Source organism: Chiloscyllium plagiosum, unplaced genomic scaffold, assembly GCF_037043375.1.
Source record: "Chiloscyllium plagiosum isolate Xiang-an unplaced genomic scaffold, Cpla_swu_hap1 HiC_scaffold_27, whole genome shotgun sequence".
Lineage (NCBI taxonomy): Eukaryota > Metazoa > Chordata > Chondrichthyes > Orectolobiformes > Hemiscylliidae > Chiloscyllium > Chiloscyllium plagiosum.
The window spans coordinates 4,838,156-4,863,866 of NW_028270165.1; the positions used below are offsets into that span (position 1 = coordinate 4,838,156).

The window sequence follows — 25,711 nt, forward strand, 5'->3', positions numbered from 1 at the left end:
ACATTGTTCTATGAAAGTTGCATCATTGGTAGACAGGGTGGTTAAGAGGCGTTCAGTACACTTGCCTTCATTGTTCACAGCGTTTTGTATAGGAGTTGGAACATCATGTTGGTATGACCACTTTCAGAGTACTGAGTACAGTTCTGGTCGCCCTGTCATAGCATGTCGGAGAAATTTGCCCAATAAGTTAGAGATCACAAAGCGCGGTTCAAAGTGAAATTGACAAACACTTTATTACAAGCAATGTCACTGAAAGAGAAACTGACTAGACTGACACAGAACTGACAGTCTGTACAGGTAGATCAGAATTTCTCTTCTAAGAGCTGAGGATAAGACCAGTTTTTATAATAATGCTGTACAATAAGGCTGATTAAGAAATGGGGAATATACAATGTTTCTGGAAATGGAGTAATCTAGTTACAAGGATGCTAATTGGAAAACAGTTATCGGATGAATGTCCTGTTCCTTCACACAGTGTAACATCCTGACTATCGATGGTTCCATTCCTCTTCACAGGTAGGTGTTAACTTCTCCTCTGAAGTGGTGAGGTGCTTCCATTTCTTGTTCTGGAAGCAAGTCCTTGCTGGTGCCTCTCTGTCTGACCTGCTCTTTGTGTGGCTTTGATATTGTTGGGTTGTGAAACTGTCCTTGGGGCTTTGAGATACCTGGTACTCTGTCATTGTTAGTGAGGTTGAAGTGTATTCTTTTGTCCGTGTGTGCTGTCTGGTTTGGCTTGCGAGCCTGCATGGGCATTCTGGGTGTTTTAGGTACAGTTTGGCCAATTTTGCTTTTGTGGGCCGATTGTGGGTTGGCAGAGTGGCAGATCTTTTTCCACAACTTCCCCCCCCCCCCCCCCCCACCGTTTTTGTGTTCTGCTTAGGGGAGGGACGAGAAGGGGCAATGTAGCCGGAGCCAGGGGGATTGTTGGGTGGGGATCTCAGTATCAGACAGGTAGCTCTCAGTATCCAAGTCTGGTCCAGGGGAGGCTATTTTAGGGACAGGGATGTTCTCCCAGTGGATCTGTGCTAGCTGAGTGGTGAGGGGGACAGAGGGTAACAGAATTGTACATAGGCATGAACAGCACAGTCGGATAGCCATGGCTAGCGCTCTAAGCCTGGCAATGATAGCGATGAGGGCTATCAGTCCCTGCAGTCAGGCTGTGCGCGTGCCCTCTTTCACAGCGAGTAGGTAGTCCAGGGCCATCCTGTTCTGCAGAGTCACAGTACAGATGGCAACAGCCTCCACATTCAGCTGGGCGAATGGGTCTGCTGTGGAGTTTGCCACCTCCTGTACTGTGACAGCGAGTTTGTGGGCTTCTACCTGTAACTGTAAGGTTGCAGAGTGGGGTGACAACAGGTAGAGAGCTGCTTCAATGGCAGCGAGGGCTCATCTGCTCCCTGGCATGGGCTTTGGGAAGGGAGGGGACTGGGAGTGATAAATTAATGGTACTGCATTCCCAACATTGTAGGCTCCCAGTCCAGGACAACAGCAGCCAGGGGTAGGCTTTGTGGCCACTGATAAAATAGGTGCCATTGTCGGTCTGGAGATGGAGTGTCTGGGTTCCTGTCCAGCTGGTGAGGAAGGTGGTATTCTGGGTGATCCTGTTGAGGACCTATCAGTTTAAAATGCTGCCTTCTGCAGTGGATCGGCGTGCTGCGGGAGTTAGGAGCAGGGAGTCAGTGCACCGGCTCCAGTCAACCTCCCATCCAGATGGCTGTGTGTGTTTCAAACAGATGGATCCTGCAGGTGGCCAGTGTGTGTTAGTGTCAGCAGTAGTCAGGGCTGGGGGCTCATGGGAGAGGTTGTAGGCCGGGTAAAAGCACCCTTTATATTTTTCCAGGTGGTAACCCGCAGACCTCCAGCGGGCTGGGCTGTTGTCCCCATATTTGGTCATTGCTGGTGGTATTTTGAGTGTGGTAACTTCAGGGGACCTGTCTGGTTCCAGGCACCATTCCGCCATGTCAGAGATATTTAAGGGGATTGAGGCTAAGGAAATACCCTCCGTGAGAGTGGACAGGGACCTAGTGCAGACCCAGCAGCGGGTCTGATTAAATCGCTGGGCATACCCATGGGCCATTTTGAGGAAGGTGTTGGCCTGCAAATCACAGTGGGTTATGAAATGTGCTGCCCCTTGGCACTGTTTACCAGCAAGCCACAGTGTGATGGTCAGACAGATCAGATGGTGATGGCTGCCGCGAGCAGCTAGATTCATCCTCGGTGTTCGGAGTGGTGCCTTCCTCTGTGTGGTCCCTGTTCAGAGGTTGTGGAGCCCTCTTGCAGCGGGTGGTATGTGTCCATTCGGGCCATCCTTCCGGTTTCACAGCAGTCCGGGTTGTCATCAGGATCCGGTACGGACCTTTCCACCGAGGGGAGAGAGAATCTTTTCCTAGTGATTTTATCATGACATAGTCCCCAGGTCAGAACAGATGAAAGTGTAATGATTGGGGTGTGGGCAATGCAGCCCTGACCTGGTTGTGTGAGCACTAATGCTCCTGCTAAGGCCCTGGACATACCCTAGTGGGGCCTCTTGTGTCAGAAGCAGGGCTGTGTCTGTGGTGAGTGTCAGGGATCTGGTGGCAGTGGGCATAGGCTGCCCCATTAGTACTTGAAAAGGGGTGAGCACAGCTGTTCAGTTTGGCTGCGCATGTGTAGCATAGAGGGCAAGTGGCAAGGTGTCTGACCAGGTCAGTCCTGTTTTCTGGGTGGTTTTATTCAGTGTGGTCTTCAGGATGCCATTCATCCGCTCGACCATGCCTGACGACTGGGGTTGGTTGGGGATGGGGTGTCGCCGTGGTATCCCTAGTGCCTCGCTAATGCTGGTCACAAGCCAAGCCGTGAGTGAGTCCCCCTCTCCGTCTCTATGCTGCTGGGAACTCCAAATCTGGGGATGACATCCTTTAGGAGGCATTTTACTACCATACATGCATCATCCTTTCTTGTGGGAAATGCTTCCACCCATTTCGAGAACATGTCTCTGATGACCAGGATGTACTTGTAACCCTGTTTTTGGGGCATGTGTGTGAAGTCAATCTGTAAGAGGCTGAAAGGCCCCTCAGGAACTGGCAGGTACTTGACAACTGGCTTCCCTGCATTGTTCTGCAGGCAGATGAGGCACTGTGACAGCAGGACTGGGGCAGCGGCAGTAAATCCTGGTGCATACCAGGACTGTTACAGTGTGTATCATGCCCCTCTTTCCTGTATGGCCAATGCTGTGGGCTGCTAGGGCCAGTGTGTGTAGGTGGGCACTTGGGCAAATGATGTGGCCATCAGGGTGTATTAGCAGGTTGAGGGAAGGAGATTGTGTGGCCCCAATGCAGGCCCAACTGTCCTTTTCCTGCAGTTTCTTGAGTAGCTTGCACAGCCTCCATGGGGTCAGGGAATACTGGGACCTTCGCTATTCTGGGAGCCTGCAGGATGTAGATGGTGGGGTGCAGTGCGACTTCCGGGCTGCTGTGTCAGCTGAGGCATTCCTGAGGGCGACCGGGTCAGTGGCTGAGGTATGGGCGCGGCATTTGATAATTGCTAGGACTGAGGGTAACAGGGCTGCTTCCAGGAGATTAGAAATCAGCATAGCATGTTGTAGTGGCCTCCCTGCTGACGTGATGAAGCCTCTCTGTTTCCAGAATGTGGCAAAATTGTGGATGACTCCAAAGACATATCTGGAGTCAGGATAAATGTTTGCTATGTGTCCTTTAGCAATGACACAAGCCCTAGTAAGTACAAACAGCTCTGCAGCTTGTGCAGATGTGCCATTTGGCAGCGCAGCTGACTCTAGAACTGTGAAAGAAGTGCAGAGGGCACATCCTGCCAGTGTGCAGTGGTCTGAGGGCCTGAAGGATGAGCCATCTGTATCGAGTATGTGGTCAGAGTTGTCTAGAGGTGTTTCAGAGAGGTCAGGGCACGGGACAACGACCTGCTGGACAAGGTCTAAACAGTTGTGTTCATCCGTAATAGTGGTCAGAGTGAGTGGGAGCAGGGTGGTGGGGTTCAGGGCAGGGGCACGTTGTCGGGACAGGATGGCTTTGGATAGTAAAGCAACCTCAGAGCCAATTCTCTGAGTGGCAGTGAAATGTTGTTGCTGGAAATGGAGTAATCTAGTTACAATGATGCTAATCGAAAAACAGTTACCAGAGGAATGTCCTAATTCTCTACACAAAGCAACATTCTGACAGTATCGATGGATCAGGAGCTTCCATTACTCTTCGCAGATAGGTGCTAATGTCTCCTCTGAAGCGGTGAGGTGCTTCCATTGTCCTGTCCTGGGAGCAATGCTCTTGCTGGTGCCTCTCTGTCTGATTTGTCCTTTGTGTGGCTTTGGTATTGCTGGGTTGTGAAACTGCCCTCAGGGCTTTGGGATAGATGTGGTACTCTGTCATTGTTAGTGGGTGCTTGAAGTGTACAGGTATTCCCTTGTCTGCAAGTGCTGTCTAGTTTTGCTTGTCAGCCTGCTTGGTCCCTGCTGAGGCATTCTGGGTGTTTTGGTACAGTTTGGCCAATTTTGCTTTTGTGGGCCTATTGTGGGTTGCCAGGGTGGCAGATCTTTTCTCACATACAATTACCAGGAATACTTGGAATCCTGAGAAGGATTCAAGTGAATCCTAGAGAGATGTTGCATCCCTTGGACTATTCCCAGAAAGTGAATGAACTATCAAGACACTTGTAAAGATTTGTGGGAACTCTTGAAGGGATGTAAAGGGAACTAGATTTACAATTTAAGGCCATACATCCCATTCTGCTAAGTTACTCCAGTTAATTGGTAATTTTTATTTGTTTAAAAATGTGAAAACTTAATGAAGAGTTCTTCCAGTTAATCATTGGGTATTCAAATTTCTCTTCAGAATTAAAGATCATAACAAAACTGGGTGTCATTGTGGGATGTTGAATCTGTAGTATGTGCTTGGTAAAATTTGGATGAACAATATTTCAAAGTGAATTTTATCGTGTTAAGTACTAAGACTTTCTGGAGAGGAAAGATTTGCCCTTGTGTGTTTTGCAACACTTAATCAAGGTCAGTTCAATAGAATACGCAGACAAGTTGATGCTAGAGTTGAGAGCTGTGGCAAAATATCAGAAATAATGCAGGCAGTAGCACGGCAATTAGGGTTAGTAAGTTAGCTAAAAAAATTTATAAAAACAGGTTGGAAAGTTTTGTCAGCTTTTCTTAAAAAAAGTTAACAAAATAAGTGTTGGCTCTGCAGAAAATGAGTCTGGGGATTCAGTAACGGAGGATAAAGAGATGGCAGATGAATTGAAAAGAGTTTGAATCTGACTTCACTAGAAAGGATTCAAGTAACACACTAGAACTAGCTGTAAATCAGGAATTGAAAGGGAGGGAGGAACTGAAGAAAATTACAATTACCAGGGAACTAGTACTGAGTAAACTGTTGGAACTACGAGCTGATAAGTGCCGGGTATTTGAAGGAATTCATCCTGGACTCTTAAAGAGAAATTAGCGAATGAAATAGTTTATGTAAAGGTTTTATTTTACCAAACCTCATTAGTTTCAGTCATGGTTTCTTTAGATTGGAAAATCCTTTCTTCCAAAAGGGAGGCCGAGAACAGGAAACTGCAGACCATTTAACTTAACATATGGAATGGGGAAAATGTTCAAAGCTATTATCAAAGATATTATGACAGGGCACTTGTCTAAGTTCAAGGTAATCAGGCAGCGTGAATGTGTTTTTGTCAATGGGAAATAATGTTGTAATAATTTTTTGAAGAACGGCCTCTCCGCACTGCGACTGAGCTGATGAATCTCCAGTGCCCACGGGGAATGGAATCCCTTCCCTCAGTCCCCACATTTCCACAACTTCTCCGCAGTTCTGGTGACTTTTTGGCTCTGTGTTTCCGATGAACAATTGAAAGTGTGATCACACTCAGGAAACGTGTACAGTCACTCCCTCCTGCGAATAGTGTAATGTTTCTTCAGTCTGTGTAACTGGTTAAAGCGCTGCCCACAGTCAGCTCACGGGGAGACTCTCAACAAGGGGAAAAGACATACAAAGGTGGGGCAGCGAGACAAAATGCAAAAGCAATAAAATGTTGAACCACCGGGAAAAAATATTGTGGACCAACCCTTTTTTTTTCTATTGGCATTTGGACATTTAAAATCTGTCAGTAACACCATCCCGATAGAGCATACAGCGCATGTTTGCCGGTGTCAGCAACGCCATGCGCATGCTCGCCGGGTGTCAGCAAAACACTGGGCATGCTCATCGCAGTCCGCACAAAAAAGGGCGCGATCTTCTTTTGATTGACCAATAGGGAGTACTGGAGGACTGGAAGGAGTCTAGTCCTCCTGCCAATCAGAGCCATCCCATTGTCTGAATGCGGAAGTTGGACCATGAGCGTCTGAAACTGCTGCTGCTCCTGTTTCCCATCTATGAAGATTGAGCTTCACCCCAGACTGCAATCTCCTTTCTCTGTCCAACATTTGTGAGTACGGCACTCTCTTTTCTCACCACCTTTTCCATTTCTTTTTTTCATTCTGGGGTTCAGTTGTTGACTTGCAGCAACTGAAAGGAAAGGGAGTGAATCGGGGTGGGGACAGACTCTGGAAACTTTGCTCCACGTCTGTGTCGCAATTGGCAAAATAGACAGAAGGCTGGAAGAACAGAACAAGCCAGGTAGCATCAGGAGGTGGAGAAGTCGACGTTTCAGGTGTAACCCTTCTTCAGGATTGGGGATGGGTGCAGATAAAGGGTGTCCTGGGAGCAGGGTGGGGAAGTGGGGACAGGTGAAGGGTCTGACCTGGTTGGTGAATGGGAGGAATAAATCTGGTTAGTGACAGGGAGGAGTGGAAATGAGGGGGAGGGGCTGAGAAGGGAGTCGAAGTGGGGGGGGGGGGGGGCGGTGGATGGGAAGTGAGGTTATTTGAGACTGGAGAACTCAATGTTGAGTTCTCTGGGCTGTAGGCTGCCCAGGCGGAAGATGAGGTGTTGTTCCTCCAATTTGCTGTTTGGTTCATTGTGGCAATGGATAAGGCCTAAGATAGTCTTTTCAGAAAGGGAGTGGGAAGGGGAATTAAAGTGGGTAGTGACTGGGAGGTCCAGTCAACCTCTGCGGTCCTGCCTGCGACGCTCAGCAAACCGTTCCCAAGTTTATGCTCAGTCTCCCCAATGTAGAGAAGACCACAATTGGAAAACATGTGAGAAAGAGTACAACAATGTGAAGTTGTGAAAAAGAGCAGAAAGGAAGTGTATTATTTAAATGGTGATATACTGAGATGTGGAGAAAGTGAGATCTGCAGGTACTGGTGATTAGAGTCAGTAAGTGTGGCGCTGAAAAAGCACAGCAGGTCAGACAGCATCTGAGGGGCAGGACAGTCTATGTTTCGGGCAAAAGGGAATAGGGAATGATACGTGGATATAGAAAGGGGGCTCAGTGTCTTTCTACACCAGTCACTGCCAGTTGTTAGACAGGTGCAGCAAGCAACCAGCAAAGCAAGTGGTATATTAACAAGAGGAATTGTGTTCAGAATTGTGGATGTTTTCCTGCAGTTAGGGGTCATTGAATATATTCAAGGCTGAGTTCATCTGAGTTTTGAGCAACAGTGAAGTGGATGTTTATGGGGGGAAGCAAGAAAATGTTTTTAAGACAACTACAGAACAGTTACAGAGTCATACAGCACAGAAACAGACCATTCCGTCCAACTAGTTCACGCTGAATATATTCACAAACTAATCTAGTGCCACCTGCCAGTGTTTGGCCCATATCCCTCCAAACCTTTCCTGTTCATGTATTTAACCAAATGTCTTTTGAAAGTAACATCACTTCCTCTGGACATTCATTCCACACATGAACTACTGTATTTAAAAAAAAAAAAGCTGCCTCAAGTCTTCCCAAAACCAGTCTCCTCTCTCCTTCCAAATTTGCTGCCTAATCCTGAAACCCCCACCTGAGGGAAATGACACCTGCCATTCACCTCATGTATACTTCTCATGATTTTATAAACCTCTATAAGGTCACTTCTCAACCTCCTGTGCTCCAGTGAAGAAAGTCCCAGCCTATCCACCGAGATGTAGGAAGATTCATATCCAGTTATGGTCTGTTCAATGCTGGTTCAGGCTCCAAAGACCAAATGACCAACTCCTGCTCCCAATTCTCACGCTCTGTGTCCAAAGTTAAAAATCATAAACACAGGGTTATGGTCCAACAGGTTGATTTGGAAGCACTAGCTTTGAGACTGCTGCTCCTTCATCAGTTGGTTGTGAAGAATAAGATTGTAAGACACTGAATTTATAGCAAAAGTTTACAGTGGGGTGTAACTGAAATTATATATTGAAAAAGACCTGGGTTATTTGTTAAGTCTCTCATCTTTTAGAATAACCATGTTGGTTTTAGTTCTTTCATATGGAAATAGCAAAACCTTTTTTAAAAGTTACATTCCCAATTGGTGTCATGTTGTTCCAGATAACGTATTGAAGGTGTGAGTTTCCCTGTTTGAGGCTATCTGTACCACAACGGTTAGACTGATTCTAATCTTAAAAAATGGATTAACAGAATCTTACTTGGATTCATGCAGTTTGTGTCCAGGACAGCAAGAGACCATCAGATATAGGAACAGCAATTAGGCCATTCAGCCCATTGGGTTTGCTCATACCATTCAATCATGGCTGTTAAGTTTCTTATCCGCGTTCTCCTGCTTTTTCCACGTAACCCTCGATCCCCTTGATACTCAAGAACCTATCTATCTCAGTCTTACATATCCTCAGTGACCTGGCCTCCACAGCCTCCTGTGGCAGTTAATTCCATAGATTCCACTCTCTGGCTGAAGACGTTTCTCCTTATCTCCAATGTAAAGGGTCTTCCCTTTACTCTTAGACTGTGCCTCGAGCCCTAGTCTCTCCTCCCAATGGAAAGATCTTCCCAACGTCTACGCTCTCCAGGCCATTCAGTATTCTGTATGTTTCAATTAGATCTCCCCTGAGTGTGGGTCTGTTAAACAGCATGAACCAGACCCTTCAGGATGAGATACAGCAGGATTAGGTTTTACAAAGTGAGAAGGGAGTGAGAGTGTGTGGGATGGAGATTTTCAGCTTCGAGAGAATAAGAGAGGAAGCAGAATTCACTATAAATTGGAATTGATCGGATGGACCAATGGGCTAAGGAATGGCAGATGGAGTTTAATTTAGAGAAATGTGAGGTTTTGCATTTTGATCAAGCAATCCAGGCAGGACTGGCACAGTGAAGGGGAGTGTTGCAGAACAAAGAGACCTTGGAGTGCAGGGTCATAGCTCCTTGAAAGTGGAGTTGCAGGTAGACAGGATAGTGGTGGTGGTGTTTGGTATGCTTTCCTTTATTGGTCAGAGTATTGAGTATAGGTGTTGGGAGATCATGTTGTGGCTGTACATTGGTAAGGCGACTTTTGGAATAGTGCGTCCAGTTCTGGTCTCCCTGCTTTCGGAAAGAACTTGTGAAACTTTGAGAGGAGTCAGAAAAGATTTGTGAGGATGTTGCTCGACTTGGAGGATTTGAACTACAGGGAAAGGCTGAGTAGATCCAGGATATTTTCCATGGAGCATCAGAGCCTGAGGGGCAGCCTTATAGAGGTTTATAACGGGCATGGATAGGGTGAATATCCAAGGTCTTTTCCCCAAGGTAGGAGAGTCCAAAACTAGAGGGCATATGTTTGAGGTGAGAGGGGAATGATTTAAAAGGGCCCTGAGGGGCAACTTTTTCATGCAGAGGGTTGTGGATGTATGGAACGAGCTGCCAGAGGAAGTGGTGAGGCTGGTACAATTATCTTTAAAATGTATCTGGCTGGGTACATGAATAGGAATGGTTTAGAACCATAAGAGCCACATGCTGGCAAATGGGACCAGATTAATTTCGGTTATCTGTTTGGCACAGACGAGTTTGACCAAAGGGTCTGTTTCCGTGCTGTATGACTAATTGTCTTCGGTGAAAGCAGGAGTGTGGTTGTGAAGACTGGACTTTCAGAGCAACTTTCAAAGATGTTTTGCCCTTACTGGGAGCAGAAGAAGTTACAATGAAATATTTGATTTGTGAGAGAGCAACTGAGTGAGTGTGGACATTTGGGATTTTGGTGGAAAGTGGGAATTCATTGCCCTGTGGGGATCAAGCCCTCCCTATCCAGTCATTTCAGCTGGTGGATGAGACTCGGCAGTTCATGCAGGCAGTCAATCCAGATAATATTTTATAAATTCCGGCTTTGGAAATAGAACCAGTCCGACTCACGACTGAGATACAGGCAAACTCTGACCTCATACCTTTAATGCATTGTCTGAGCTGAGATGCCACCTTTTGTTGTAAAGCCTTATGTTATCTTGAGAGGGTGCCTTACAGGAAGTTCTGGGATTTACATATTAATGATACCTGCAATCCATTCTAAAAGATGAAAGACTTAACGATCCAGATTTGTTCAATATATCATTTCAGTGGCAGGCCACAAATGTCTTTCCATAAATTCTGTGCCTTATGGTCTTATTCTCCACAACCACCTGATGAAGGAGCAGTGCTCCGAACGCTGGTCCTTCCAAATAAACCTGTTGGACTATAACCCGGGTTTGTGTGATTTTTAACTTTGTCCAGGTTAGGGTGGCTTGATCATGCTAACTTACACATAGTGCCCAGGGATGTGCAGGTGAGGGTGGATTGGCCGTGTTAAAGTACCCATCGTGCCCAAGGAGGTGCAGGTTTGTGTGGGTTAGCCATGCTAACTTACAAATAGTGTCCAGGGATGTGCAAAGTAGGGTGGATTGGCCAAGGGATATGGGCCAAGTGCTGACAAATGGGACTAAATTGATTTACAAAATGTGGTCAGCATAGACGAATTGGACCAAAAGGTCTGTTACTGTGCAGTATATCTTAATGACTCTGGCTTTCTACTAAAGTTTGCCACGTCTCTTCTGTTCAGTTTCTCTCTGGTGTCTGTGTTAATACCTTGATGTGTCTGGTTATTCCTCAAGCTGCATTCCCGATTCATCCTGAATTGACACATTTTGTTTTGCTTCCCAAAATCAGACCTGCTCACTCTCAGCAGTATCCCAATGTTGTGAAAGATATTAACTTTCAGTGGAGTTATCCAATATGTAAGTCTTGACGTTTTTGCTGTTCAGATCCTGAATCAGCACCTTCAGGAGAATTACTTAGAGCGGAGTGAGAACAGAGGGGTGAGGGGGTGGGGAGAGAGAGAGAAGGAAGTTGCTTTCAATTTTGTGGAATAACAAAAGAAAAGAATGCTGCACAGAAAGTAGAATAGCTTGTTCTGAATTTCTACCCTGCATTGACAGTGATGACTTTTGTAATCTCTTTTTCCAGAGTATTTGAAGATCCGAAGACAGAAGTTTTAATATGAACAGATGAAGGGCTTATGCCCGAAATGTTGACTCTCCTGCTCCTTGGATGCTGCCTGACCTGCAGTGCTTTTCCAGCGCCGCACTTTTCAACACTGACTCTCCCCTGTCTGCGGTCCTCAATATCTGACAGTCACTCAATCGATTGGGGCAGCCACGATTTTTTATTACAATTCTGTGAGAAGGAGCAAAGCTTGTTGGTTCCTATTTCAGTACATTTTCATTATCAGTGGGACTGGATGAGAGACCCTACTGTTGCTGCGCACTGAGTGTGGAGCCTGAAACTGTTATACGGCCTGGAAAGAGGAACTCACAGCAGTGAGGGGCAGTACATGCATTTGCTTGTGGCTGAAACTTCGGACATGGAGAAACCGTGGAAGTGTGGTAACTGTGGGAAAGGCTTCCGTACTCCGTCTGACCTGGAGATTCATCGGCGCATCCACACCGGGGAGAGGCCATTCTCCTGTCCCAAGTGTGGGAAGGCCTTCAGCGATTCATCCTCCCTACTGACCCACCGGCGAGTCCATACAGGAGAGAGGCCCTTCAGCTGTCCCGAGTGTGGGAAGGCCTTCAGCGATTCCTCCACCCTGCTGAGGCACCAGCGGGTCCACACGGGGGAGACCCCTTCAGCTGCCCCGAGTGCGGGAAGGCCTTCAGCCGTTCCTCCAATTTGCTGGCCCACCAGCAGGTCCACACGGGGGAGAGGCCCTTCTGCTGTCCTGATTGCGGGAAGGCCTTCAGCGATTCCTCCTCCCTGCTGACCCACCAGCGAGTCCATACGGGGGAGAGGCCCTTCTGGTGTCCCGAGTGCGGGAAGGCCTTCAGCGATTCCTCCTCCCTGCTGACCCACTGGCGAGTCCATACGGGGGAGAGGCCCTTCAGCTGCCCTGAGTGTGGGAAGGCTTTCACCTGCTCCTGCCACCTCCGGAGCCACCAGCGACTTCACGTGCCATCGCAGGGGGACTGACAAAGCGACTGCCGAGTGCCGTTATCGACTGGACTATTAACCCAGTTCTGGGATCTGTTGGGTTTGAATATCACCGCGGCAGATGGCGGAATTGGAATACGGTCAGAATCTAACGATGAAACGATTTTCTGTTGGGGGGCGGGGAGAGAGAAAACCCCAATCTGATTCACGCCCTTTTTCGGGAAGGGAACTGCTGTTGTAGGGAAGGATTCACTCAGTCGTCCCAGCTGCATCCTTTACCTGGTCTGGCCTACACGTGACTCCAGACCCACAGCAGTCTGTTTCACTCCACACTACCCCCTATTCACGGCCCCATGGGTTAAGTCTGTACCAAGGATCCAATTACAAAGGGACAATCTGTGCTGACCGATAGTAAAGAAAGTGAGGTGGGGTGGGGGGGGCGGGGGAGTGAGTGCGCTTTGACCTTGAGCTGTTTAAAAAGCAGCTACTTTCTCTACATCTTTTTGCTGGGGGCGGATCTGAAGCTGTAACAAAGTTGGGTCACAATAAAGATTACCTGAACTTACTGCTGGGCTCAGACTCTCATTGAAAGCTTTGAGCTCCAGATGGATTTTTGTTTTAAAGCTGCTCATTTCTTCCAGCCTCCTGCACTAAGTTTCTAATGTCGTGTATCAGATGGAGCAGTGAATGAGTAGCTAGTATCATTAGAAATTGTAAAGTTTTAAGGAGTCCAGGTACTGCATCGATTTATCAACATTGTAAAGGTTACTGGCTGCACTGGGAGGGGTGGGCTGTGTTCACTCGAAACTCTTATCTTTAAAATTGAGAATAGCTAAAATGATATATTCAGAAACATCATTGAAGTCTAAACGCATTTCAGTTTTTTAAGAACTGCTGAAATCTTTCTGAAACTTGCACTGGAATATGTGCAGTTAGGCCACAGCTCAGGACAGGCTGTAAGGGGTGAATGACCTATTCCCCATTTTATGAAATTGGTTTCCAACTATGTAGACCTAGTCATAGAGTTGTAGAGCCTGAAACAAACCCTTCAGTCCATATCTTAAATGAATCTGGTGACCCATTTGCCAGCATTTGGCCTATGTTCATCTGTGCCCTTCCTATTCGTATCCCCATCCAGGTGCCTTTTAAATGTTATTTGTTAAATGTACCAGCCTCCACCACTTCTGCTGGCAGGTCATTCCATACACGCACCACCCTCTGCGTGAAAATGTTGCCCCTCCGGTCCCTTTCACCACTCACCTTCAACCTATGCCCCTTTAGTACTGGACTCCCCTACCTGGGGAAAGACCTTGGGTATTCACCCTGTCCATGCCCCTTACAAATGTCTACAATTTTGAGGAGAAAATGAGGACTGCAGATGCTAGACATCATTTTCCATCCACCCCCCCCCCCCCCCCCACTTTATCCCAGTCCCATGCCTTCAACTCAGCACCGCCCTCCTGATCTGTCTCTGTCCATCAACTTTTCAATCTATCACCTCCACCCACTTCTCCAACCTATCCATTGCCAAACCATTACTACCCGATGCCTGGAAGAGGAACGCCTCATATTCTGCCTTGCGATCCTGTCCGCAAGGACAAATGTGGAATTCAACAGTTTCCTCACTTCGGGGTAAAAACAATGACTGCAGATACTGAAAACCAGATTCTGGATAAGTGGTACTGGAAAAGCACAGCAGTTCAGGCAGCATCCAAGGGGCTTCGAAATCGACGTTTCGGGCAAAAGCCCTTCAGGAATAAAGGCAGTGAGCCTGAACCGTGGAGAGATAAGCTAGAGGAAGGTGGGGATGGGGATAGAGTAGCATAGAGTACAATGGGTGAGTGGGGGAGGGGATGAAGGTGATAGGTCAGGGAGGAGAGGGTGGAGTGGATAGATGGAAAAGGAGATAGGCAGGTAGGACAAGTCATGGGGACAATGCTGAGCTAGAAGTTTAGAACTCGGGTGAGGTGGGGGAAGGGGAAATGAGGAAATTGTTGCAGTCCACATTGATGCCCTGGGGTTGAAGTGTTCCGAGGCGGAAGATGAGGCGTTCTTCCTCCAGCTGTCTGGTGGTGAGGAAGCGGCGGTGAAGGAGGCCCAGGACCTCCATGTCCTCGGCAGAGTGGGAGGGGGAGTTGAAATGTTGGGCCACGGGGCGGTGTGGTTGATTGGTGCGGGTGTCCCGGAGATGTTCCCTAAAGCGCTCTGCTAGGAGGCGCCCAGTCTCCCCAATGTAGAGGAGACCGCATCGGGAGCAACGGATACAATAAATGATATTAGTGGATGTGCAAGTAAAACGCATCTCGTCTACATCCCGCACCACCGCCCTCAGACCCCACCCCTCCAACCGTAACAAGGACAGAACGCCCCTGGTGCTCACCTTCCACCCTACCAACCTTCACATAAACCAAATCATCCGCCGACATTTCTGCCACCTCCAAACAGACCCCACCACCAGGGATATAATTCTCTCCCCACCCCTTTCTGCAAAGACCATTCCCTCTGTGACTACCTGGTCAGTTCCATGCCCCCCCTACAACCCACCCTCCCATCCTAGCACTTTCCCCTGCCACCGCAGGAACTGTAAAACCTGCGCCCACACCTCCTCCCTCACCTCTATCCAAGGCCCTAAAGGAGCCTTCCACATCCATCAAAGTTTTACTTGCACATCCACTAATATCATTTATTGTATCCGTTGCTCCCGATGCGGTCTCCTCTACATTGGGGAGACTGGGCCCCTCCTAGCAGAGCGCTTTATGGAACATCTCCGGGACACCCGCACCAATCAACCATACCGCCGCGTGGCCCAACATTTCACCTCCCCCTCCCACTCTGCCAAGGACATGGAGGTCCTGGGCCTCCTTCACCGCCGCTCCCTCACCACCAGATGCCTGGAGGAAGAACGCCTCATCTTCCGCCTTGGAACACTTCAACCCCAGGGCATCAATGTGGACTTCAACAGTTTCCTCATTTCCCCTTCCCCCACCTCACCCTAGTTCTAAACTTCCAGCTCAGCACTGTCCCCATGACTTGTCCTACCTGCCTATCTCCTTTTCCATCTATCCACTCCACCCTCTCCTCCCTGACCTATCACCTTCATCCCCTCCCCCACTCACCCATTGTACTCTATGCTACTCTATCCCCATCCCCACCTTCCTCTAGCTTATCTCTCCACGCTTCAGGCTCACTGCCTTTATTCCTGAAGGGCTTTTGCCCGAAACGTCGATTTCGAAGCCCCTTGGATGCTGTCTGAACTGCTGTGCTCTTCCAGCACCACTAATCAGTTTCCTCACTTTCCCCACTTTATCTCAATCCCAAGCCTCCAACTCAGCGCTGCCCCCTCTGACCTGTCCATCATTTTTCCTATCTATCTGCATCATAGGTCGGAGGGGGTTATCATCTTGCCACCGCACTCTCTCTCTCTCTCTCTCTCTCTCTCTCTCTCTCTCTCACACACACACACACACACACACACACACACACACACACACACACACACATACACACTCACACCTTCATCTACCTATGGAATTCTCAGCTACCTTCTCCCCCAACCCCACCTTCTTCCCATTTATCTCAGCACCCCAGGCCCACAAACCTCGTTCCTGATGAAGGGCTTATGCCCAAAACGTCAATTCTCCTGCTCCTTGGCTGCTACCTGACCTGCTATAGTTTTCCAGCACCACACTCTCAGCATAATTTTAAGATAATTGGAGGTAGGTTTCGGGGAGATGTCAGAGTAGGTTCTCTACTCAGATAGTGGTGGCTGTGTGAAATGCGCTGTCAATAGTGGTAGTAGAGTCAGATACATTAGGGACATTTAATCAACTCTTGGATAGGTACATGAAAGTTAGTGCAATAAATGGTATGTAGGTCAGTCTGATCTTAGAGTAGGATAAAGGGCCGGTACTGCATCGAGTGCCGAAGGGCCTGTACTGTGCTATGTACCTAAGTAGAGTTAAAAGTTTTGTTTTATCAGCAGTACAGTCAGATCCGAGCAAACCAAGGACATGCAGGTCATACTGCACTTAGACAGAGTGAGGCGTACAGGGTTACAGCTGCACAGGAGGTGCGCAGAAGCAAGGTCAACAGTAGATTTCAAATTAGAGAGCTCCATTCAGCAGTCTAATAATGGCAGGGAAGAAGCTATTCTTGAACCTGTGGTACATGTGTTCAAGCTTCTGTATCTTCTGCCTGACAGAAGATGGTGCAGGAGATCATTCCTGGGGTGGGAGGGGTCTTTGTGGTTGGTAGCCTTTCCACGACAACGAGAAGTGTAGATGGATTACATGGGTGGGAGGTTGGCTTCCGTGATGGACTGTGCTGTGCACACCACCTTCTGTAGTTTCTTCCGGTCCTGGGCAGAGCAGTTGCCGTAGCCGGACGTGATGCACCCAGATTCAATGCTTTCTGTGGTGCATCTGTAAATGTTGGTGAGTGTCATTATGGACATGCCGAATTTCTTGAGCATCTTGAGGAAGAAAAGGCATTGTTGTGCCTCTTGACCGTTGCATGGGTACGTTTAGATATTTAGCCACTCCTTTCTCATTATTACTAACTCCTTTACTTGATGCAGTCACAGTCAGTTTCATACCTTGTGCTTATCTCTTTTGAAGGTCTTCTTCAGAAGGATAAAATATTATAAGGGGCAAAGGTAGTGTACATACATAATATGAAATCTTTAAACTTGTATACATTTTAAAGAACAGAACAACGTATTTATGGTAAAAATGGGTAAACTTAACAGGTTTTATAAAGGGTGAGTGTTGGAAGTATGTGGAGGTGCATGTTAAAACAGGACCGAGTCTGCATGGCTTTGACAACAGGAGGTCATGTCTGACAAATCTATTAGGATTCTTTGAGCAGGTAATGAGTAAGTTAGACAAAGGGAGAGCCAGTGGACGTGAGCGATTTGGATTTCCAGAAGGCCTTTGACAAGGTGCCGTGCAGGAGGCTGCTAAGTAAGATAAGAGTCCCTGGTGTAGGAGCAAGGTACTGGCACGGATAGAGGATTGGCTGACTGGCAGAAGGCAGAGAGTTGGCATAAAGGGGTCTTTGGAGTTCCAAAGGGGTCCATGCTGAGAATGCTTGGACAGCCCAGGAGAATGGTCAGAGAAGGGGCAGATGGAATACAATGTGGTAAAGTCTGAGGTTATGCACTTTGGTGGGAAGACCAGAAACAGACACTGTTCTCAAAATGGGAAAGGCTTCGGAAATGTGAAACAGAAAGGGATTGGGGAATCCCAGCTCAGGGAGAGGATTGTACCATTCATTCGGGGTGGTGTAGAAAGGATCGTACCATTGAGACTTTGGAGAATTGTACCCTTAATGGCTGTGGGGGAGTAAAGGATTATACCATTCAGAGGGGGCGATTGCATCATTCGAAGGTGGAGGGGTGTGGAGGAGGAAAAGGGGAGGGGAGATTGTACCATTCACATCACGGGGTGTGGATTGTACCATTCACAGGGAGAATTATTTATTTTTATTTTTCAGAATTTCCAGGATACAGGACATATGCCAATTTTCCCCACCAGAAATCGACTGAAACTGGGTGCACTAAAAAAATCCAGCAGGAAGATTATCAGTAAAAAGGTCTCGTTTCGGTCATAGCAGTTATAGATTTAGAGTCACAACGCACAGAAACAGACACTTCAGTTCAACTCATCCATGCCGACCAGATGTTCCAATCTGGCCCAGTCCCAAGTTCCAGCATTTGCTCCATATTCCTCTAAATCCGAACTATTCATCTAGACACCTTTTAAATATTGTAATTGTACCCACCTCCACCACTACCTCTGGCTGCTCATTCCATACACGCTCTACCTTCTGCGTGAAAACGTTGCCCCTTAGTTCCTTTTTAAATCTTTCTCCCTCTCATCTTAAACTTATACCTTCTAGTTTTGGACTCAAAGTTTGTGCGAAGATTTGTAGCTCGGGTGCTCGTTGTTGTGGTTCTGTTCGCCGAGCTGGATGTTTTTGTTGCAAACGTTTCGTCCAACCACTACAGCGGACAGCTGAAACTGACAACCGGAAGCGGCAGGGACAGGCCACTATTAACACCAGAGGAAACATCAAAGAAGCGCTTCGCAGGAAGCTCCCAAGCCAGGGGACGAAACGTTTGCAACAAAAACTTCCAGCTCGGCGAACAGAACCACAACAGTTTTGGACTCCTCCATCTTGGGGGGAAAAGACCTTGGCTCTTCGCCCTATCCGTGATTTTCATGATTTTATAAACCTCTCAGGTCACCCCTCATCCGCCTCCACTCCAGGGAGAACAGCCTCAGCCTAGTCAACTTCTCCCTATAGCTCAAATCCTCCAACCCTGGCAACATCATTGTAAATCTTTTCTGAACCCTTTCAAGTTTCACAACATCCTTCCAAGAGGAAGGATTCTAGAATTGTACACTTATTCCAAAAGGGGCCGAAACATTCTCCTGTACAGCCACAACATGACCTCTCAAATCCTATACTCAATACTCTGACCAATAAAGGAGAGTATACCAAACACCTTCTTCACTATCCTATCTATCTGCAACTCCACTTTCAAGGAACTGTGAACCTACACTCCAAGGTCTCTTTGTTCAACAACACTCCCTAGAACCTTCCCATTAAGTGTAGATGTGCTGCTCTGATTTGTTTTTCCAAAATGCAGCACCTCGCATTCATCTAAATTAAACTCCATCTGCCACTCCTCAGCGCACTGGCACATCTGATCAAGATCCCATTGTAATCTGAGGTAACCTTCCTCGTTGTTCACTACACCTCCAATTTTGGTGTCATCAGCAAACCTACTAACTATACATCTATGTTCACATCCAAGTCATTTGCACAAAAAATACAGAAAGTAGTGGACCTAGCACCGATCCTTGTGGCACTCCACTGGTCATAAGCCTCCAGTCTGAAAAACAACTCTCCACCACCACCTTCTACCTTTGAGCCAGTTCTGTATCCAAATGGTAAGTTCTTTGTGTTCCATGAGATCTAACCTTGCTAACCAGTCTCCCTTGGGGAACCTTGTCAAACACCTTACTGAAGTCCATATAGATCACGTCCATTGCTGTGCTCTCATCAATCTTCTTTGTTACTTCTTCAAAGCACTCAATCAAGTTTGTGAGACATGATTTCCCATGCACAAAGCCATGCCGACTATCCCTAATCAGTCCTTGCCTTTCCAAATATATGTAAATCCTGTCTCTCAGGTTTCACTCCAACAATCTGCCCACCACCGATGTCAGGTTCCCTGGCTTTTCCTTATGACATTTCTTAAATAGTGGAACCACGTTAACCAACCTCCAGTTTTCCGGCACCTCTCCTGTGACTATCAATGATACAAATATCTCAGCAAGGGGCCCAACAATCACTTCCCGTAGCCTCCCACAGAGTTCTCGGGTACACCTGATCAGGTCCTGGAGGTTTACGCACCTTTGTGTTTCAAGACATCCAGCACCACCACCTCTGTAATATGGACATTTTTAAAGATGTTATCATCTATTTCCCTACACTCTATATTTTTCATGTCCTTCTCCAGAGTAAGGAGAAAGTGAGGTCTGCAGATGCTGGAGATCAAAGTTGAAACTTTATTGCTGGAACAGCACAGCAGGTCAGGCAGCATCCAGGGAACAGGAGATTCGACGTTTCGGGCACAGGCCCTTCTTCAGGAAGAAGAAGGGCCTGTGCCCGAAACGTCGAATCTCCTGTTCCCTGGATGCTGCCTGACCTGCTGTGCTGTTCCAGCAATAAAGTTTCAACTTCTCCAGAGTAAACATTGATGCAAAATACTTGTTTAGTATCTCCCCCATCTCCTGTAGTTCCACACATTGGCTGCCTTGCTCATTTTTGATGTGCCCTATTCTCTCCCCAGTGACCCTTTTGTCCTTAATGTATTTGTAAAAACCCTTTGGATTCTCCTTAACCCTATTTGCCAAAGTTGGGGGGATTTGTCTCAGTCAAATCCCTCGAACTCAGCACTGCCTTCCTAACCTGCAATCTTCTTCCTGACCTCTCCGCCCCCACTCCCACTCCAGCCTATCACCTTCACCTTAACCTCCTTCCACCTATCACATTTCCAACCCCCTCCCCCAAGTCCCTCCTCCCTCCCTTTTATCTTAGGCTGCTGGACACAGTTTCCTCATTCCTGAAAAAGGGCTCATGCCCGAAACGTCGATTCTCCTGTTCCCTGGATGCTGCCTGACCTGCTCCGCTTTTCCAGCAACACACTTTCAGCTCTGATCTGCAGCCCTCGCTTTCTCCTCTTTCGTAATTTACCTTACCTATTTCTATTCATCTTTGAAAATCCCTTTGTTTGTGTCTGGAAGTTTCGCGATGTTTCAGCTTTCCAAAGGTCTGGAGTAACATTCCTGAACAGGCTGAAAATTAAAAAGAAACCCACCTGTCAGGTGGCTGAGGGCGGGGAAAACCAACCCCCATTGTCCCCTATTGGTGGGTGGGCTCCCCAGCCACGCCCCCTCAGTTGGTGACGACATTGTCGGGACCACGCCCCCCGTGAGCTGGCGCATGTGCAGTGTAGGTCTCGCGGCGACAAAGGCAGTGTTACTGAGTGTGGGAGAGGAATGGCGCCGGCGGCTGAAGGAACAAGAACAGGAGCCGCTGGAAAAGCTGAGCAGGTCCGGCAGCTCGTGTCGGGAGGAATGTGAGGAGGTGTTTCGGGTCCGGGGATCCTCCTTCAGAACAGGACCAGGTTTCAGGAACATCCCGGGGAGGTCGCCAGGCCCGAGCGCCAAGACCTGGCTCCTGCCCCCGGGGAGAGGAGACAGTGAGACAGGGTAGGATTGGGACCCGCGGGAGGAGGGAGACTGGGGAGTTTATAAACTCCTAGGGGGAGGCCTCAGGCCTCCAATAAAAGCCCCACAGGCCCAGTGTTGACTTCACCGGCGAAGGAGCTCTCGGGTTGCCCGCGCAACCGGCCGCCAGCTTTGTGAGGGTCAGGCGCCTGTTGTCTTGGGACGGGGTTGTTGGATTGTTGTAGAATATTGATCTCCTCTGTACTTTTAATCTTGAATATTTTAAAAATGTACACTGGCTTCAATTTGTGAATTCTAAGTACAGAAGCAAAATATAAACATCTCCTGACATGTATCCCAACATGTGCATAGGAGCCAAGACTGTTTCAAGATTTACTGAGGTGCTGAATCAATAGCTCTTTCCCTTTTGATTAATGAAGATGGTGCCCAGCAGACTCCTGCACACAGCCTGTTCTGTCAGCCTTTATGGGAAAGATAGGATAGCAAAACCGAGACACCAATGTAGCCAAGTAATCTGAAGTCACACTTTGGTGCTTTAATCGCCTCAAACGCATGCCATTCAAGGCTATAGGGGTACCAGGCTCCCCAAGATAGCCAGGATGGATAACATACAGGAGAGCTGAAGTGTTATCCTTATCAAGCCTGTAATGTCTTCACAAATCTCTAACAAGTTAGTTAAATTCAGTGTCCCCGTCAGAAATCCCATGCAGACTCTTCCTAATCAATCCACCTTTCTCCATGTGACTACTAATTTTGACCAGAATAAGTATTACTGGAAGCTTCTCCACCAAATTTAAACTGGCAGGTGGGACTAGATTGGGTTGGGATATCTGGTCGGCATGGACGGGTTGGACCGAAGGGTCTGTTTCCATGCTGTACATCTCTATGACTCTATAATTGCTGAGATTAACTTTACAACCTTTCTTAAACCAGGCTGCAATGTTTGCAATTCTCCAGTCTTCTGGCACCTCCTCCAAGTCCCTTCCTTCAAGATTGTTGGATGCATTTCATCAGTGCCTTGTCAAACTTTAAGGACCAAATGCTTATCGAAGACTTCTTTCATGTAAATTTTCAACTCTTGGGAGGTCATGTTGCGGCTGTACAGAACATTGGTTAGGACACTGTTGGAATATTACGTGCAATTCTGGTCTCCTTCCAACGAAAAGATGTTGTGAAACTTGAAAGGGTTCAGAAACGATTTACAAGGATGTCGCCGGGGTTGGAGGATTTGAGCTATAGGGAGAGGCTGAACAGACTGGAGCTGTTTTCCCTGGAGTTTTGGAGCCTGAGGGATAACCTTATAGAGGTTTACAAATTTATGAGGGGCATGTATAGGATAAATAGACAGTCTTTTCCCTGGGTTCAGGTCTGTTTCCATGCTGTACATCTCTATGACTCTGTTGGTTGCATCCGTAAGATCCTGAATCAGCACCTTGAGGAGAATTAGAGCGGAGTGAGAACAGAGGGGGAGAGAGAGTGGGATGGTGCGTTCAATTTTGTGGAATAACAAAAGAAAAGTATAATCTGCAGAAAGTAGAATTGCTTGTTCAGAATTGTTACACTGCACTAAGTGTAATAACTTTTGTAATCTCTTTTTACAGAGTATTTGAAGATCTGAAGACGGAAATTTCAAAATCGCCTTATGTCCGACGCATTGACTCTTCTGCTCCTTGGATGCTGCCTGACCTACAGTGCTTTTCCAGCGTCATACTTTTGAACTCTTGACTCTCCAGCATCTGCAGTCCTCACTTTCACATCAATGTCTGACAGTGACACTGGGACATCGGGACTGTAACGATTTTTGACTGTGATTCTGTGAGAAGGAGCAAAGCGTTTGCTTCCGGCTTGAATACATTTTCAGAATCAGTGGGACTGGATGAGAGACCCTACGTTGCAGCACAGCGAGTATGGAGCCTGAAACAGTTATACAGCCTGGAAAGAGGAATTCACGGCAGGGTGGGGCTGTACCCACGTTTGTGTGCAGCTGAAGCTTCGGCCATGGAGAAACCCGAGGAATCCCGCCCCGTGAAGAAACCGTGGAAGTGTGGCGACTGTGGGAAAGGCTTCTGTGCCCCGCCTGCTCTGGAGACTCATCGGCGCAGTCACACCGGGGAGAGGCCCTTCAGCTGCCCCGAGTGCAGGAAGGGCTTTACCCAGGCATCTGCCCTGCTGACCCACAGGCGAGTCCACACGGGGGAGAGGCCTTTCAGCTGCCACGAGTGTGGGAAGGTCTTCAGCAATTCCTTCGCCCTGCTGAGGCACCAGCGAATCCACAAGGGGGAGAGGCCACTCTCCTGCCCCGAGTGCGGGAAGGCCTTCAGTGATTCCTCCCACCTGCTGACCCACCGGCGGGTCCACACGGGGGAGAGACCCTTCAGCTGCTCCGAGTGCAGGAAGGCCTTTACCCAGGCCTCCGCCCTGCTGATCCACCAGCGGCTCCACACAGGGGAGCGGCCCTTCAGTTGCCCAGAGTGCGGTAAAGGCTTCAGCGATTCCTCCACCCTGCAGACCCACCAGCGGGTCCACACAGGGGAGAGGCCCTTCAGCTGCTGTGAATGCGGGAAGTGCTTTACCCAGGCCTCTGCCCGGCTGAGACACCAGCAGTCCCACACCGGGGAGAGGCCCTTCAGGTGCCCCGAGTGCGGGAAGGGCTTTGCCCGGGCTTCCAACCTCCAGACCCACCAGCGGATCCACACGGGGGAGAGGCCCTTTAGTTGTCCCGAGTGCGGGAAGTGCTTTACCCAGGCCATCACACTTCAGAAACACCAGCAGGTCCACATAGGGGAGAGGCCCTTCAGTTGCCCCAGGTGCAGTAAGGTGTTCACCTGCTCCTCCCAGCTGCAGAGGCACCAGCAAGTTCACGTGCCATAGCAGGGGCATTGAAGGAGTGACGGCTGAGTGCCATTATCGACTGGAGTATTAACCCAGTTCCGGGGCCTCCCGGGTTCGAATCCTGCTGTGGCAGATGGTGAAATTGGAATTCAGTTAGTAATCTGGAGTTCCAAGTCTAATGATGAAGCCATTTTTGGGGGGAGGGGGAAGAAAACCCCCATCTGATTCACTCACGTCATTTTTCGGGAAGGAAACTGCCGTTGTGGGAAAGGATTCACTCAGTCGTCCCAGCTGTATCCTTTACCCTGGCTGGCCTATGGTTGACTCTACACTGCGTCCACCCCCTCCTCCACTCCGTTCTCTTCCCCACTGGGCCCCTCCCTCTCCCCAGCAAATGAACACGGAGAAACCTACTTGGATATAGAGTATACGTTGAAATTGCTGAATGAGGCAATACTTCCTACAGGTTAAGAAAGGGAGTGTGTGCGCTTTGAGCTGTTTTTAAATAAAAAAGCTACTTTTTCCATGCCTTTTTGCTGGGGGAAATCTGAAGCTGTAACAAAGTTGTGTCACAATAAAGGGTTACCTGAACTTACCGCCGGGCTCAGACTCTCATTGAAGGCTTTGAGCTTCAAATGGTTTTTGTTTTAAACCTGTTGATTTCTTTCAGCCTCCTGCACTAAGTTTCCAATGTCGTGTATCAGATGGAGCAGTGAATGAGTAGCTAGTATCGTTGGAAATTGCAAATATTTCAGGAGTGCAGGTACTGTGTCGTTTTATCGGCATTGTAAAGTTTACTGGCAGCACCAGGAGGTGTGGGCTGTTAATTAGAAATGATGTGGAGTTGCTGGTGTTGGACTGAGGTGGATAAAGTTAAAATCTACACAACTCCAGGTTGTAGTCCCAACAGATTTATTTGGAAGTGCTAGCTTTCGGAGCGCTGCTCCTTCATCGGGTAACTGTTGAGCAGGATCGTAAGACATAGAATTTATGGCCAAACATTACAGTGTCATGCAGTTGATAAGATTTCCTGAACCAGTCCAGTTGCAATTCAGTCTTTCATCGTTTAGAATGGGTTGTAGGTTTCGGTTCATGAACATGTATATCCCAGAACTACTTTTAACTCACATTCTCCCGATGACTTAAGATTTTATAAAATTACGTGACATCTCAGCTCAGACAATGCAAGAAAGGTGTGAGGTTCAAGTCTGTCTGTATCCCAGTCCTGAGTCACACATGTTCTATTTCCAAAGTAGGAATTTATAAAATATTACATAGATTGACTGCCTGCAGATTGTGTTTTGCTCAAATAGCACAATGTATCTGCAAATGCAAATTCACTGCATAGGTTTGTGTGTGTGTGTGTGTGCGCATGAGAGAGACAGTGTGTGTGTTTGCATGTGCATGCTTGATAAAGTGTGTCGATGCAATGGAGTATAAGCCTGTGAGAAGGTGTGCGCATGGATTTGAGTGTGGGAGGTTTGTGTGTGAGAGAGGGTCTGCGTGACTGGGTGTGTATGTGTGCATGTGGGAGTGAGAGACAGTGTTAAGTGTCGTGAAGGTCCCGGTTGAGACCGTCCTCATGGGTTCCAAACTTGCCTATCGGCCTCTGCTTGGCCAGTAGAAACAATTAATCAGTTACTGGGTGGCATGGTGGCTCGGTGGTTAGCAGTGCTGCCTCGCAGCACCAGGGATCCGGGTTCGATTCCCACCTTGGGCAACTGTCTATGTGGAGTTGGCACATTCTCCCCAATGCTTGCACGGGTTTCCTCCGGGTGCTCCAGTTTCCTCCCACAATCCAAAAGGTGTGCAGGTCAGGTGAATTGGCCATGCTAAATTCCACATAGTGTTGGGTGCATTAGTCAGGGGTA

At 48.0% G+C, this 25,711-nt stretch overlaps 2 protein-coding genes across 3 annotated transcripts in view; both read left to right on the forward strand.

Annotated features, from left to right (window-relative positions):
- Positions 1 to 25,711, forward strand: part of LOC148142918 (uncharacterized) — a 229,520-nt gene that overhangs the window by 181,984 nt on the left and 21,825 nt on the right. The gene's annotated exons all lie outside the window — the stretch shown is intronic.
- LOC148142923 (uncharacterized) lies at positions 11,303 to 24,436 on the forward strand. Its single transcript, XM_087975693.1, is given in 3 exon segments — positions 11,303 to 11,936; positions 11,939 to 12,280; positions 22,783 to 24,436. Coding segments are annotated over 3 exon segments (1,725 nt in total). The 5' UTR covers positions 11,303 to 11,650; the 3' UTR covers positions 23,880 to 24,436.